This window comes from Trematomus bernacchii, unplaced genomic scaffold, assembly GCF_902827165.1.
Source record: "Trematomus bernacchii unplaced genomic scaffold, fTreBer1.1, whole genome shotgun sequence".
NCBI classification, from domain to species: domain Eukaryota; kingdom Metazoa; phylum Chordata; class Actinopteri; order Perciformes; family Nototheniidae; genus Trematomus; species Trematomus bernacchii.
In genome coordinates this window covers 151,159-166,556 of record NW_022987609.1, presented here as the reverse complement: position 1 = coordinate 166,556, position 15,398 = coordinate 151,159, and the positions used below count along the sequence as shown (strand labels likewise).

General features: G+C 37.8%; 1 protein-coding gene across 13 annotated transcripts in view; it reads right to left on the bottom strand.

The window, feature by feature from the left end:
- The window catches only part of LOC117483359 (polymeric immunoglobulin receptor-like), a 29,250-nt gene extending 14,066 nt beyond the window's left edge, over window positions 1-15,184 (bottom strand). For 3 of the 13 annotated variants that reach the window (XM_034131659.1, XM_034131663.1, XM_034131669.1), the window contains exons 1-4: window positions 15,112-15,184; window positions 14,108-14,437; window positions 12,646-12,981; window positions 12,342-12,500 (exon numbers count right to left, since the gene is read on the bottom strand). In XM_034131659.1, coding sequence (XP_033987550.1) covers window positions 12,342-12,500; window positions 12,646-12,981; window positions 14,108-14,437; window positions 15,112-15,154 — 868 coding nt within the window. In that variant the 5' untranslated portion in view covers window positions 15,155-15,184. Of the gene's footprint in view, window positions 1-9,543; window positions 10,038-10,408; window positions 10,447-11,387; window positions 11,499-11,842; window positions 11,897-12,341; window positions 12,501-12,645; window positions 12,982-14,107; window positions 14,438-15,111 lie in introns of those variants that run through there. The other 10 variants (XM_034131665.1, XM_034131661.1, XM_034131658.1 and 7 more) reach the window with 9 other exon arrangements.
- Between the last annotated feature and the right edge of the window lie 214 nt (window positions 15,185-15,398).

Genomic DNA, 15,398 nt, shown 5'->3' with positions numbered 1-15,398 from the left:
TCTTTAGAGTCAGGTCTGTCCAGACCACACCTGTACCATCCTGAGTCAGACTGGTTCAGCTGTTCAATGCTCACAAACACAAATCCTCCTTTAACATGTCTGATGCTGTATCTGCCTTTTTTAGTATATGTGTCACTAGTTGTTTCAACAAGAATGTCTCCTTCACATTCTTCCTTGCAGAAGAACATCTCGGTCTCAATGCGAGTAAAGGAGCATTCAACTACAATATTTCCCCCAGTTCTAGCATCGATTGTTTTTTCTGCAGAAAGACCACCATCAAGTTTTGCTGTTGAAAAACAAAACAATCAATAGTTACTATGTGTAGTTTACAAATCGTAGTTTCATTATTTATAACTTTGTGTTTTTTCAAACTTGATCCAGTCACTGAGGGATGAGGTGTGGCGATTTAAAGAAACAGAGTTTTAACTAAATATTTTCCAAGGAGATTTAGCAAATCATTATTTTACACTCTGCTCAAAATAGGATTTGATATAAATATATTTGGGATTAATATTACATTTGAATGCTTTAATAAAATCCTTGGCTTTGTAATTTTGAGTTATAACTAGTGTCTCATTGAGGTTAACTGATAATTAAATATGTGAACCTTAGAGATGATCTGTTGCAAAGACTGACATTTTGAAAGGATGTCTTTACCCCTTGAAAGTATCGTTTTTATATTATTATTTACCCTGAGTTACCTTAAATTAATTTGCTCATAACTTAGTAAAACATGACTTATCTAAACACTTCTGCATTAACAGTGCTTGAGAAAAGAGGAGCTTGTCTCTTTAAGCAGAAGTGTTTTAAATGGTGAGGTTTAAGCAGAATGCATGTTTTAGGGAAGTAGTGAGCATACAGTGAATGACATTAGGATTATACAGCATTAGTTGTGTAAGAGTTAACAAACAGATGTTTTAATATATTTTTGCTGTTGTAAAACAAAGCCCCAGTTAATTTCACATTTATTAAGACTTTTCTCCATTTTGGGATTCTTTGTTCACCGTGGAGTCATGCTAGAAAAAGTCTTCTTCACAAATTCAAGGTAACACAGGATGAGTAATTCATTGATCTAAAAATTGTAGTTTGGGGGTTAACGTATTCCTTTAAAGCCCCGACCGCAGCCACAAACAACCAGTTCAGTTGTTTTAATATTTTCTATTGATCTCAATCTATTACTTATTGTCTTACTTTTCAACAGAACACAGAGCTGTCTCATAGACTACTACATTCGGCAATGGAAAACACACAACAGACCAATATTCTCCTGACCCTGGTATTAAATTCCTCGTCACTAAAATATCACTTGAAACAACAATAACTGTGTTCTCTACAATAATATTCAAATACACTTGTGTACGTGTGTCAGTTTTGGTTTATCTGTTACTTTCAGAAGACATGTAGGATTAAGATGAGGTAAATATTCATGTTGAACTTGAGTTTTTCTTCGCCACATCTAAACTGTAGCTCATGTGCACATGACAATAAAGCATTGAAATTGAAAAAAAGTAGGTGAAAAGGTAAAACTATTATTTAGACAAGGAAGAACATTCAGTTTTTAGTACTCACCATCCACAACGATGATTTCAATAAGCTTGTATGAAGTCCTTGAAGAAGATTCAGCCAAACCACACCTGTACTCTCCTGAGTCAGACTTGGTCAGCTGAGTGATGGTCACAAAAAAATCTTTCTGTTTATGATCAATGCTGTATCTGCCTCTCTGATAATCTTTGGCATCAGTTGTTTCAATGAGAATGTCTTCTTGTTTACATTTTTCCTTACAAAAAAACCTGTTTTTTTGTAAGAAGTAAAGGGGCATTCAACTCTGACATCTGCTCCTTCAGTTACTGAATAGACAGTGAGTTGGTCACTGACGAGACCGGTGTTTCCATCCTGCAGAGCTGAACAAAAGATGAACAAAAGATGAACCATCATTAGTAGTGGTCAGTACTTCCTGTAAGATCCTGCAGTCTGAAAACAACACTTCCTGTTTCACATTAACACAGATCAAATTAACATTAGCGGCATTTATATATAGTAAGAATAAAGATCAAAGGATTAATAAAGGAACCAAGAAAATAATTTGGCGATTAAAGCTCCCATGTCATGCTTTTCCGGTTATTACCCGTCCCCTTGTGTGTTATGAAGGTTTTTATGCATGTAAACGGTGTGCAGAGTCAAAACCCTCAAAGTACACCCTGTAGCGAGTAAAACTCTAACACAGAAAATACCTCCCCAAAACGCCTCGTTGGAGATACGTCACTGCCCATTTGATTCTTCCATTTAGTTCCGGGTACGGCCTGATGTCATGCGGTACCCGGAACGAAATGGACCAATCCCGAAGAGCTATGGTCACACCCAGTGGCGCTGGCCGCACCCTCTGCCAGCCTAACATTTACTGTTGGAAGCTCTGGTTCAGTTCACAATCGATCCAGTCATGCCACTGCCAAGGACCTGTTTCCTGAAATGTGAAGAGAAATCTGAGCTGTTTGTCCTACCGACGGAAGAACCACGACGAAGTCAGTGGTTGAAATTTCTTTTTAACACTGTTCCTTCAGAGGTTCGAAGAACCGGCATTTCACAGACGAAAGCTTCCAAAACATTGCCCAGTTTGAGGCCACGACTGTTTAAATGTGTAAAGATGTTTCGGACTGCTAAGCCAGTGCTAACTGTGCTAACTAAGTTGCTAGCGTTTCCATATCAACTCTAATATCAGCAGATGGCCTTACATACATGTATGTAGAATGTCTGCATTCACACACGAAATACTCATAGACAGTATACTCCAGGTGATTTACCGTACGGTCAGTCGCGAAACGTAATTACATTATAGCTGGCGTTCCGAGCGTGTATGCTACCGAGCTACACAAACAACGAGGCTATAGTTTGTTTGGACCGTTTGGAGTAGGGGAAGATTCGGGTACACAACCTGTAAGTTTGCATTGTTATTTGTGTATTTATCAAACAAGGTATCTACCACGACTGGTTAAATGTGTAAACCGGACTCCTAAGTCATTGACATAGTGCTAACTGGGCTAACTAAGTTGCTAGCGTTTCCATATATCAACTCCAATATTAGCAGATCGCCTTACATACATGTTCCTCATAGCTGGATAATGTCTGCATTCACACACGAAATAGTCATAGACCGTATACTCCTGGTGATTTACCGTACAGTCAGTCGCGAAACGTAATTACATTATAGCTGGCGTAGCGTGTATGCTACCGATCTAACGACGGAGCTAGACCTTAGTTTGGTCGGAAAAACATTTTTGTTATGCTACGTTGCTAGCGTTTAAATATATCAACTACAATGTCAGCAGATGGCCTTACATGTTTGTCATGGCAGGAGAATGTCTGCAGTCACACACACGGAATACTCATACAGTATACTCCGGGTGATTTACCGTACATTGTGACAGTACATGTACATACTGCATGTATAGCTAACGAGGCTAGCTGTATGTTAGCGCAAAACAATGTATTCATGCAAGTTACAATGTATGACCGAACGTAGCAGAATACCCGCATAATATTGCAATTATAAACACGTTATTGCTAGCCTAATATGAACCACTAGCTTTTGTTCATAGTAGTTTTATTACACTCCATTATAGTTGCCGTTCCTCCAAGCTAACGTTCATATCGTGTTAGCTACCAAGGTAAACAAAGCTAGGTTAGCATATTAGCAGGCAAGCTGTTCATTAGATAGATCCACACTCCTACCACAACTACTACTAACGAATCTAAAACAACTAAGTTTCTCTAATATTTTGTGATTTGCATTTGATTTCGTCCAGCCAGATCCTGCCGGACAATACATGACGGGGACCGGACTACCACACTGAGGCCTAAAAAGCCCCGGCTGCTATAGGCAAGATGCCGACAAAGGGGAGTAATTGACGATATACCGTGTATATATGTATATTTACGTTCATTTTGTACATTTCTAAAAATAAAGTTGAATGGAAATACTTAGTAGGCCTATCCTTTCTTCCCTGAATTATTTGCTCCTATAACATATCATTCATATATAGCAAACCATGATTTGATTTCTCATCAAACAGTAGTAGTTTATAACGGGTAAAAATAACTTACTCTTTGTTATGACCGGCTCGTAGGCCACAACGGAAAGACAAGGAGACATACACGAGTTTACAAAACCACGGCACATTTATTGTGGTAAATGCAGAGATAGGTGGTCGACGGGAGAGGATCGCTGAGCTGCTTTGGAGAGAGAGAGGGGCCGCCGTTTGACTCCGGGCAGCTGGCTAGCACCTCGGCTCCGGCCAGGTGTCCGTGATCGCGCTGATTAGCCTCTTCAGCTCCACCCCATCGTAAGACAAAGGCCCTGGGGCCGTCACACTCTTCTATAACAACAGTTGTAGGTACAGTTCGGTTAGTTGGCATATAAAATATACGGCTGTACCGACGCCATGATAAGACTGATGTTCAGCTGAGAGCAGCCAGAAAAAGCACTGTTAGACATGGGCGGAGCCTCTCTGGTGGTTGACTAATCAGAACAGAGTGGCCGAGCTGACCAATCGGAGCACACTAGGCTCACAGGGAGGGGGGGGGCAAGAGCTCCAACGAGTCGTTTAGTGGAGAGAGTGAATACTGCTGAATACACATGCTTGACAGAGATGCTGTATGCGAAACCAATGTGAGTTTGGAAAATTGCACAGTATAAATCTATTTTAGTATACCTCAACAATGTAATTATGATCAGTGGAAATGGCCATGACATGGGCCCTTTAAATTATTATGAAAATAATCATTAGCAGTAAAATCAAGCATGGACATTATTTTACAAAATAACCAGTCGTTGTGACTTCTAGTTTTACTCGTTCAGTAAGCAGATAATAACTGAGTTTAATGATGATGTACAGTTTGTTTGAGGAAGTGAAACATACATTTGAAGCTACTAAAAAGCCTAACTTTGAAATATTTGAATAACTCGTACTGCTGGAGCCTTGCATTAACTCAATACATACTTTAAAGGAAACATATTAAATTACTGAGATGAAAATAAAGAAAAGTACTCACAGAAGAGGAAGAAGAAGCAGATCGAAGTGTGAGAGACTTTCATGCTGAGACTCTGATGGTTTACCACTGACTGTCTTTCTTCACTGGCTAACCAGGAACTACTTCTTTAAATTATGAAGTCCCTCCTCCAAACACAACACAGCTCTACTCTCCTCCCCAACGCAGGAACACTATGGTCTAAAAATACTCCAATGAATGTTGAACTGAATTCAAAATGTTAGTAATTATCAGAAAAATGTACTTTCAGTTTCAGTAAAAGTTATCATTATGCACCAATCACATCTCTCAATTTCACAGTGTTGTTTTATTATAGAATAGTATATTCTGTTTTTATGTCTAACAAATACATGTCGGAGCCTTACAATGTTGTAGTGTGTCAAGGTGGAGCCAATTGTATATAAGTAGTACATTCTGCATCATATCATCATGTTTCGTATGTCAAATGTTACAAGTAGCCTAACTGAGTGTCAGATATCTATAGTTGAGTAAACAAATATAAAATCTAGAAGCATTACATTTAAATGCTCAAGTAAAGAACCAGTTAGTTATGTAAAAAAAAAGCCTTTAAAGGGGACCTATCATGCAAAATGCACTTTTGTACGTCTTTTATACATGAATATGTGTCCCCGGTGTTCCAGGGAACTCACCAAGTGTCAGAAAACACAACCCTCTCTATTTTCCTCCATACCCAAATCTCTAAAAAAGGGGCTGCAACGGATCTGATAAAAACTGATCCAGATTTGAACACTGTCCTGACGTCAGGAAAGTGGCGCTACGGCTATTGGGCCAACTCCACCAATCAGGAGGAGACAGCCACGGCCATTGCCGTTCGAAAGTGCTGGAGACGCTGTAGTACATATGCCAGGCCTGTAAGTGGCGCTGTAGTATGCCACAAAAGCAGCGAAGAAGACTTGGTTACCATGGTTACCCTTCTGTTTAATCTCCGCTGTGGCTTTTTTTCTCCCTCCCCGAGGCAAGCGTTTGCTCCCGCTGCTTTAATGCAATGCAATCCCTCCCCGTCGAGGCAAGCACTGTAATTCTCTCCGGTTAGTCCACCAGCAGATGACAAACACCCACCTCTCCGCTTCTTCCAAGGAACGAGGGGACTGTGCGGCAGAGTTTCAGTTTCAGTTTCTTTCGCCGGTCAAGATGTCCGTTAAAGTTGAAATCTTCCGGACAAAATGAGAAAAGTGCCGGTCAAAGGTCTTCTTTGTTATTTATTGAGCTTTAAAACAAATGAATAACGACTCTATATAATAAAACACGGAGGACGGAGATCTCTTTTTCTCCCCCTCTTCTGACAGCCCAGCAGCTGATCTGGGGCCTCATTTATAACGCCTTGCGTAGGATTCACGTGGGAAGGTTGCTTACGTAGTAAAAAATAGGTACATACATTTTCCGCCATTTTCCGATTCACAAAACATTGCGTACCGGCGAGGGAACTGCGTACGGCACTCCCTACGCCTGTTTCCCTTGATAAATCACAATCGACTCGTAACGCCCATATTTGCCTATACATAGTCAAAGAAACTCCAATTCATTCATTTTGACTGACTGCATGAAGAAGATCGCAGGAAATTACGACCGAACAGCTAAAAAAGACATCTCGCACCGTGTCAGATTTTGGTTATTTTGGGGAGGTCGAGATAAATCATATTGTTTGGTGGATGCAGTTTGAACCAGAGTAGCAGCATGGAGGTCGGATCGTCACCAAAATAAATAAATAAGTGGTCCGAAAAAAGTTAATGACAAAACAAATACACATAACCTAACCTTCCTCAGGCAGTGTGTTTGTACCGGGGACAGGAGACACCCCCTTGATGAGAAACTGTAAGAAATGATCGGGGAATCCCTCCGGAGTGGAGTCATGACGACTGGATCTGAATTATTTTGTTGTATTTGGTGGTTTGTGTTCCAGCTGTCGATCAGCAACTATATATCCATAATCCACCAGTTAAAGGAAATACAACTAATGGGTTGTGTTATATTAGCTGTACAATTTACCACATATGGTGTTCTTAGTTTCCATACCTCCTGTGTTTTACGAGCGACTTATCAAGTCTTGGCAAATGGCATAAAACACGATTAAACGTGATAGTATATGAAACCACGCTCGTATCTACAACCTATAGAAATGCAAAACGGCGTCAGTTTAGACGTAATTCTGTCCTCCTGCTTACCGCATCATTTATGAGAAAACATTTCATAACATGAACACAACATATTCGAGGTGGTTTTAAATAACATATCCGTATTTATTTATTTCTCCAAGTTATGTTTTTGTGTGCACTGAGGAGTCTCAAACAGGCGTTTGTTTAATCATTTTAAGATTGGCTTTAATCAATGTTTGAAAATGAATTCTTCATATTTGATAAATGAGAGGTAACATTTTATTTATGGTATTATTTCCACATAATTTCTCTCCATTCTTACTTCTGCCAACGGTGTCGCAGTTTCTCGTCTCTCCCGTTGTTGTGCTTAGTGCGTACGCATGGGTTAGAGTTTGCGTGGAGGACCGCACATTTTCCCGTCAAGTTAGTATTTTATAAATCGCAAACATTGCGTAGAAACTGACGTACGCCATTTTTTTGAGCGTATATCCCTTTATAAATGAGGCCCCAGAGCACGGCTCCCCTGTCCTGCAGGGGGGCGTGGTCAGCTGCAGCTCACAGAGATCAGCCCCGTAGACAGCAAACAGCACATAGAGCGAAATGAGGCATGGCTAAAATGCATGATCTGTTTGGTATTTTGAAAACAGAAACGTATAAATATACCTTATATAGGTATGGCCCTACAATATATCATTTAAATATAGCATGATAGGTCCACTTTAACATATAAGACGAGATAAACCTATTTAATGGCATACAACATAGTAGCAGCTCCATTACGCATTAAAATGTTTTCTGTAATATATAAAGTTAATATGACATTAAAATAAAACATCAGCCACTGCAAAGTTTTATTTCAGACTTTATAAACACACTTACATATGTACCCATAAACAGTCAATGTCAAGTGTTCATACATTCAGTCGCACTAGAAGCTGTTACAGGTGTTACATTTGAGTTTTCTATCGTAAAATAACCATTAGTATTTACATTAGTTGATCACATTTTTTAAGTCAATGCAGTTCAATTTGCTGAATTAATTTTAAACCCCCTTTCTCCATGACAACCAAACAAACCTTAAGATGGTGACACGTTGAAATCTCCAGAAAAAGCAAGTGAATGAACCCTGGAGTTCTAAATCTAAGAGGGCATATTGACTGATTAATCAACCCTGAAGTCACAAAAGCATGCATTTGCAGAGACTTCCTGAGAAAGATTTATTTTGGGAGCTTCTAGCAGGTTTCTCTTATTGTGTTATAGAGGTAGTTTCCTGTGTGAAGTCTCAGCAGACCCAATGTGAAAACTACAAAGTGAGACTATAACAACTAACCTGGCTGTGAGAAATGTATTTGAAAGCGTATGTGTTTGCAGGATTGTTGCTGAATTTGTATCTTCGTGGTTGATTGCAATTATATTGTAAAAACCTTTGGATGAAGGTAAAATGTAAAAAAAAGTTGTGGATTAAAAATACATTAGGAATATGCTCATACGTTTTTTATATTAAATACAAATAATGTGACTCCTACTCATGGCTGGTCACACCTTTACCCACACAAACAAACAAACAAACAAACAAACAAACAAACAGCTGATGGTCACACAGGGGGAGTTTAACATTAAATACAGAAAGTAAGATGACGTTATAGAGAAATGACAGAACTACAAAGTGTACTCACTGAGAACGAAGAAGATCAAACTGTGGCAGACGTCCATGTTCGAGTCTCTGATGGTTGAACGCTGTCTCTCTTTCTTCTTCACCGGCAAACCAACACGTTTTCACTTCTCTAAACGATGGAGTCCCTGCTTAAAATAAAACACTCACAGCTGGACTCTCCTCTCTAACACCTGCATGTGTATCACGTATGGTTTCACTTTAAAACTTTGTAACTTAATGCAGCAAAATAATATCTTTTGCTTTGAACATTTAAATAATTTAATGTTAAGTGTGTGGAAAAGTGTACTTTGTTTTAAGCCAAAAAAACATATTATTGTCGAACACATTTCAGAAATGTTTTATTTTTATCCTGAGAAAATTATCCAGAGTACAGAGCAGGAAGAGGTCGAATACAAAATACAATATAAAAAATAAAACTCCATAAAAATTGTACAAATCCAAATATATGTACAGTATAAAACAATACAAACAAGTCATAAGGACACATTACGTAACAGTATGAGGAGTGGCATCTTGTTACCCGTACTGACCACATCTATAGTTTCATATCTATTTATTTATATTCTGCTATAATTAAACATTTCTGTAAATTAAGCCTTTAACCAAAATAGTCAATTTAATAGTCAAAGCTAATTCGGAGCAATATATCTTATGCTAATCTGCTAACTTGACTAGAACAGTCTATCTTACAGAGATAACTGTAATACCATATCAAGTGTAATAAAATGAACTTTATAAATAAATTGAAGCCATAAAAGAGCTTTTTACATTAAACTACATATCATTTAGCTGAGGCTTTTATCCAAAGGGACTTACAATAAGTGCAACCAGCTTTGACCTGAAGCAAACTGTTGAAGCCGCACGCTTGTGAACTAGAGCAGAGCTGGACTTATCATCACATGAGGTCATTCAAAGCAGGTTTGAAATAAGTAAATGGATAAATAATCGTACATATTCCCACAAACATCTCTCTGTTTCAGAATATTTTCACAGCTGCTTAATCCACACCAGCTTCTTCTGCCAGACTGTGAGAGTTATTGGGGGTTGTTAACAGTAGAGTACAGAGGGGGCTCATCAGAGCTAGCTTCCACCCGAGGAACAGAGTAGATAACACACTCAGCGTCACCGTGGAAACCGCTTTGGGACGAGTCCACGCTGACAAATTTGATCTCAGAGTAGGCGGGTTGACTCGGGTCGTCTTCAGCCTGGAGGAAACAACATTGCTTGATTAAATGTGTCTTTAACAACAGAACAAACAAGCAACTGGACTTGGTTGTGAAGTAATGTCATCAAAACAAAAATAAGTTGTGTTTGTTTAGGTATTTTTTCCATATTTAGACGTATTATATTACTGCAGACAATATTGTATTACTTGTTTATCCTTACTGTATTTTGTAAACTAGCTGCAGCAACAACGTGGTAAATTGGTTTTGGCTCGATTTGGTTGTGTTTATTTGGCGTACAGTGTAAGGGTAAATTAAAGAGATTTCCCCAGGAGATCTCACATAGACCCTCGTACACTTCGTTGGTCTTCAGAAGAATGTATTATATGATTCTCAGATTTCCTCAAACTCACCTCTGGTGCAGAAGCATGTTGTGTTTCCTCATGAGGTTCTGAAAAACACAACAGGACTTTGAGAAAAAGACTCAGAACAGATTTTCAAACATGAAATCACACATTCCCCATTTGGACCAATATTTAGGCCAACAATTAAAATCAGAGTAAAACAAGATAAATAGATGTGAGTTTGTAAACAACACAATATACAGTATATTTAATCATTAACCACCCTGCCAAATTGCAGTTACTAAAGAAACTTGATTAAGTATATAAAATAAAGTTTCAATGAAAAAAATTAACAACCAATGGCTTTACATGTTTCTAAAATGCATATGAACTTAAAAAAAAGCCTCTGATCCTCTGACTTCACTTGGTCTCCAAAATAGAGGAAGCTATCCTCTTAGCTCTCTCTATTTGTGTGTGTTTGTGAAAAGCTTATTTTTATAAATGGCATACGTTTTGTAGATAGACTGATTTGCAGTCAGGTGTGATATAGATTTAAATATATGTTGTTGTTTTTTAAATCGTATTAATGTGTAGTTGCAAAGATACTAACATGTTCTATGTTCGTGATGTTGAAACTTACAAAGCATAAATCTAGCATCTGTTTCCTAGCAACAACTGAAGGATTGTCACTCTACAATAACCAGTGATAACAAAACCTTTAGACTGAGTAGCAGTTGGGTTATTCTTAATGCTGTAAATGAATATCCGTACACCAATCTGGTGATGGGGGATGGACATTTTGTGTGAGAAAATTATTTAAGAATTGTGCGTCTGCTTTTAAAGTTAAGATTGGTCAAGAGAAAACTACAACTCTTCAGTGAGAAATGTTTGTTTGTGTATGTGTGTGTGTGTGTGTGTGTGTGTGTGTGTGTGTGTGTGTGTGTGTGTGTGTGTGTGTGTGTGTGTGTGTGTGTGTGTGTGTGTGTGTGTGTGTGTGTGTGTTGTGTGTGTGTGTGTGTGTGTGTGTGTGTGGTGTGGTGTGTGTTACCTGGTTCCTCACTTTTGGCTTTACAAATCCTCTTCCTGCAGAATACCAGCACAGACAGTGATGACACGATGACCAGGACGACCAGAGTCAGAAACACATACAGGATCACACCTGTCGGTGTTTGAAGAATTACATATTCATCTAAGACTTAGAGTACCCACTAATCAATTTAGTTTTTATAGAGGGGGGGACAGGTTATCTTTAGCGGAAGATAACAGGTCAACAGTATTTGCCATATACTGTCGAAATAGAATAGATGTAGTATTGATTTAAAAGGTGCAGCATTTTAAAATCTACTTTGTAATGTGTTTTTTACAGATGGTAATTGAAATGTACAGGTTGTGATAGTAGAAAAGGCATAGAACAATATGATGGAATCATTTGATGGCCATTCCCATGTTCTTTAATGTTCAAAAGTTGTTGAAACTTCTAGTAAAAACAGTGTGTGGATGTACCTGTAGCAGTTGTTGATTCAGATTGCTTGGTGGTTTTAGGAGAAGTGGTCAGAGCTGTGAACAAAAACAAGCACAGAGAAGTCCTGATGAGAGAAATGAGATCCTCCTGGGTGTCTGTCGGCTGAGCTTTTAAATTGAGTTTAAAACATTGTTTGAAGAGTTAAATGTAAACCATGACATCCAACACTTGAGTACCCATAATCCATTTTGTTTTTCAAGGGGGGGGGGAGTTATCTTTAGGGGAAGACAACAGGTCAACAGTATTTGCCATATACTGTAAAAATCTAAAAGAGTAAATCTTTAGTATGCTGGGAACCTGATTTTTAGGTTCAGCCTTTTAGAATCAACTTTTGTAATGTGTTTTGAAAGATGCTAATTGAAAATGTACAGGATGTGATTGTAGAAAAAGCAAAGAACGATATGATGGAAGAATGTGATGGCCATTCTCATGCTCTTTTATGTCGAAACGTTATCTAGTAAACAGAGGGTGTGGATGTACCTTTAGTTGTTTCAGGATGCTTGGTGGTTTTAGGGGAGGCTGGTGTAGTTGTGGAACTTTCACTTTGGTTTGTTGTTGTTGAGGATGCTGATGGGACTGATGATGAAGGTGTAGAAGTGGTCAGAGCTGTGAACAAAAACAAGCAGACACAAAGAAGTCCTGATGAGAGAAATGAGATCCTCCTGAGTGCATGTGAGTGTCAGCTGAACTATTTTAAATTGAGAGATTAAAACATCAGCAGCTGTCAGTGAAAACTGTCTTCAGAGACAAGAACAAACATTTTCATTATCAAGCAGAAACTCACCATCAGTGACGATGAGCCTAAACCTCTGGTATCGATCTCTAGAGGAAGTTATGCCCAGACCACACCTGTACCATCCTGAGTCAGACTTGGTCAGCTGTTTGATGCTCACATACAGAACATATCCTGTTGAAAATCTATGAGTATATCTGATCCTGTATCTGCCATTTTCCTGATCTGATTTACTAGTCATTTCAACAAGATTGTCTCCTCCTTCACATTCTTCCTTGCAGAAGTACTTCTTGTATCTATATTGAGTAAAGTTGCATTGAACTACAATATTTCCTCCAGTTCTAGCATCGATTGTTTTTTCTGCAGAAGGATCACCATCCAGCATTGCTGTTGAAAAAAACAAACAATCAAAAGTTACAATGTGTAGATTACAAATCTTAGTTTCACCATGTGTGTGTTTTAAAAACTTGATCCAGTCACTGAGGGTTAAGGTGTGACTCTTTAATGAAACGGATTTTTAACTAAATATTTTCAAGGAGATTTAGCAAATCATAATCTTTCGCTGTGCCCAGAATTGGATTTGATATCATTTTATTTTGGATTAATATTAGATTTGAATGCTTTAATAAAGTCGTTGGCTTTGTAATTTGTATCTGATTAAGGTTAACTGATAATTAAATATGTGATCTTAAGGAAAATGATCTGTTGCAAAGAATGACATATTTTGAAAGGATTTCTTGACCTCTTGAAATGATGTTTTTTAATAATTTTACTTAGCCTGAGTTTCCTTAAATTAATTTGCTCATAACTTCCCTAAAACATGACTTATCTAAACACTTCTGTATTAACTGTTCTTGAGAAAAGAGGAGCTCGTCTCTTTATGCAGAAGTGTTTTAAATGGTGAGGTTTAAGCAGAATGCATGTTTTAGGGAAGTACTTAGCATACAGTAAATGACATTAGGACTATACAGCATTAGTTGTGTTAGAGTTAGTTAACGGATGTTTAAATATATATTCTGCTATAGTAAAACACAGGCCCAAATTAATTTAACATTCATTAAGACTTTTCTCCATTTTTGGATTCTTTGTTCACCGTGGAGTCATGCTAGAAAAAGTTATCAAATTCAAGATAATCTAAAAATGGTAATTTGGGGGTAAAGTATTCCTTTAAAGCCCGACCGCAGCCACAAACCACCAGTTCAGTTGTTAATATTGTCTATTGATCTCAATCTATTACTAATTGTCTTACTTTTTAACAGAACACAGAGCGGCCATAGGATCTACTTCATTCAGATAAGAACAGAGACAACAGATCAATATGCTCGTGCCCCCGGTATTAAATTCTTCATCAATAATATTCTAAACAATAATATTAAAATACACTTGTGTACTTGTGTCAGTTTCGGTTTATGAGTTACTTTCAGAAGACATGTAGGATTAAGATAAGTTAATGGTGAAAAGGTAAAACTATTATTAAGACAAGGAAGAAAATTCAGTTTTTAGTAAAACTCACCATCCACGACGATGATTTCAATATACTTGTATGAAGTCCGTGTCAAAGATGTATCCGCACCACACCTGTAGCGTCCTGAGTCAGACTTGGTCAGCTGAGTGATGGTCACAAAAAAAACTCCATCTTTATAATCAATGCTGTATCTGCCTCTCTGAGCTGTGGCATCAGTTGTTTCAATGAGAATGTCTTCTTGTTCACATGGTTCCTTACAGAAGAACATCCTGGTTTCATACCAAGAAAGGGAGCATTGAACTGTGACATTTTCTCCTTCAATTCCTGAATAGACAGAGAGTTGGGCACTGACGAGACCGGTGTTTCCATCCTGCAGAGCTGAACAAAAGATGAGCCATCATTAGTAGTGGTCAGTACTTCCTGTAGGATGCTGCAGTCTGATCACAACACTTCCTGTTTCACATGAACACAGATCCTCAGAGTTAAACCACAGCCTGTGACTGAAGATCACCATCAGCACTGCAGGTTAATGTTACCGTTTGGTCTGAGATCTTTATCCTTCTTTAGACACAAAGACTACTTGAAGTCTCCATCTGTAACTTTAAGAGTTACATTAAGGCAAATCCTAATAGTACATCATCTTTTATTTTTTATGTCCACACCACTTAAACAAAACAATTAGATAGATACAAATATAATAAGTCAAAATTAACATTAGCGGCATGTATATATAGTAAGAATAAAAATCAAAAGATTAATAAATGAATCAAGAAAATAATTTGCAGATTAAATGATTATGAAAACAGTAAAATCAAGCATGTACATTATTTTACAAAATAATCAGTCGTTATGACTTAGTTTTACTCGTTCAGTAAGACGAAGATAACTGAGTTTAATGATGATGTACAGTTTGTTTGAGGAAGTGAAACACACATTTGAAGCTACTAAAAAGCCTAACTTTGGAAGATTTGAATAACTCGTAAGACTTTCATTAATTCAATAAAAAGGAAAATGATTCAATTACTAACATGAAAATAAAGTGATGTACTCACAGAAGAGGAAGAAGAAGCAGATCAAAGTGTGACAGACTTTCATGCTGAGACTCTGATGGTTTACCACTGACTCTCTCTTTCTTTACTGGCTAACCAGGAACTTGTTACTTCTTTAAATGATGAAGTCCCCTCCTCCAAACACAACACAGCTCTACTCTCCTCCCCAACGCAGGAACACTATGGTCTAAAAATACTCCATTGAAAGTTGAACTGAATTCAAAATGTTACTTGGGTAAAAGCACAAAAGTATCAAGTATAAAAAATGTATAAAATAATCACTTTCCATA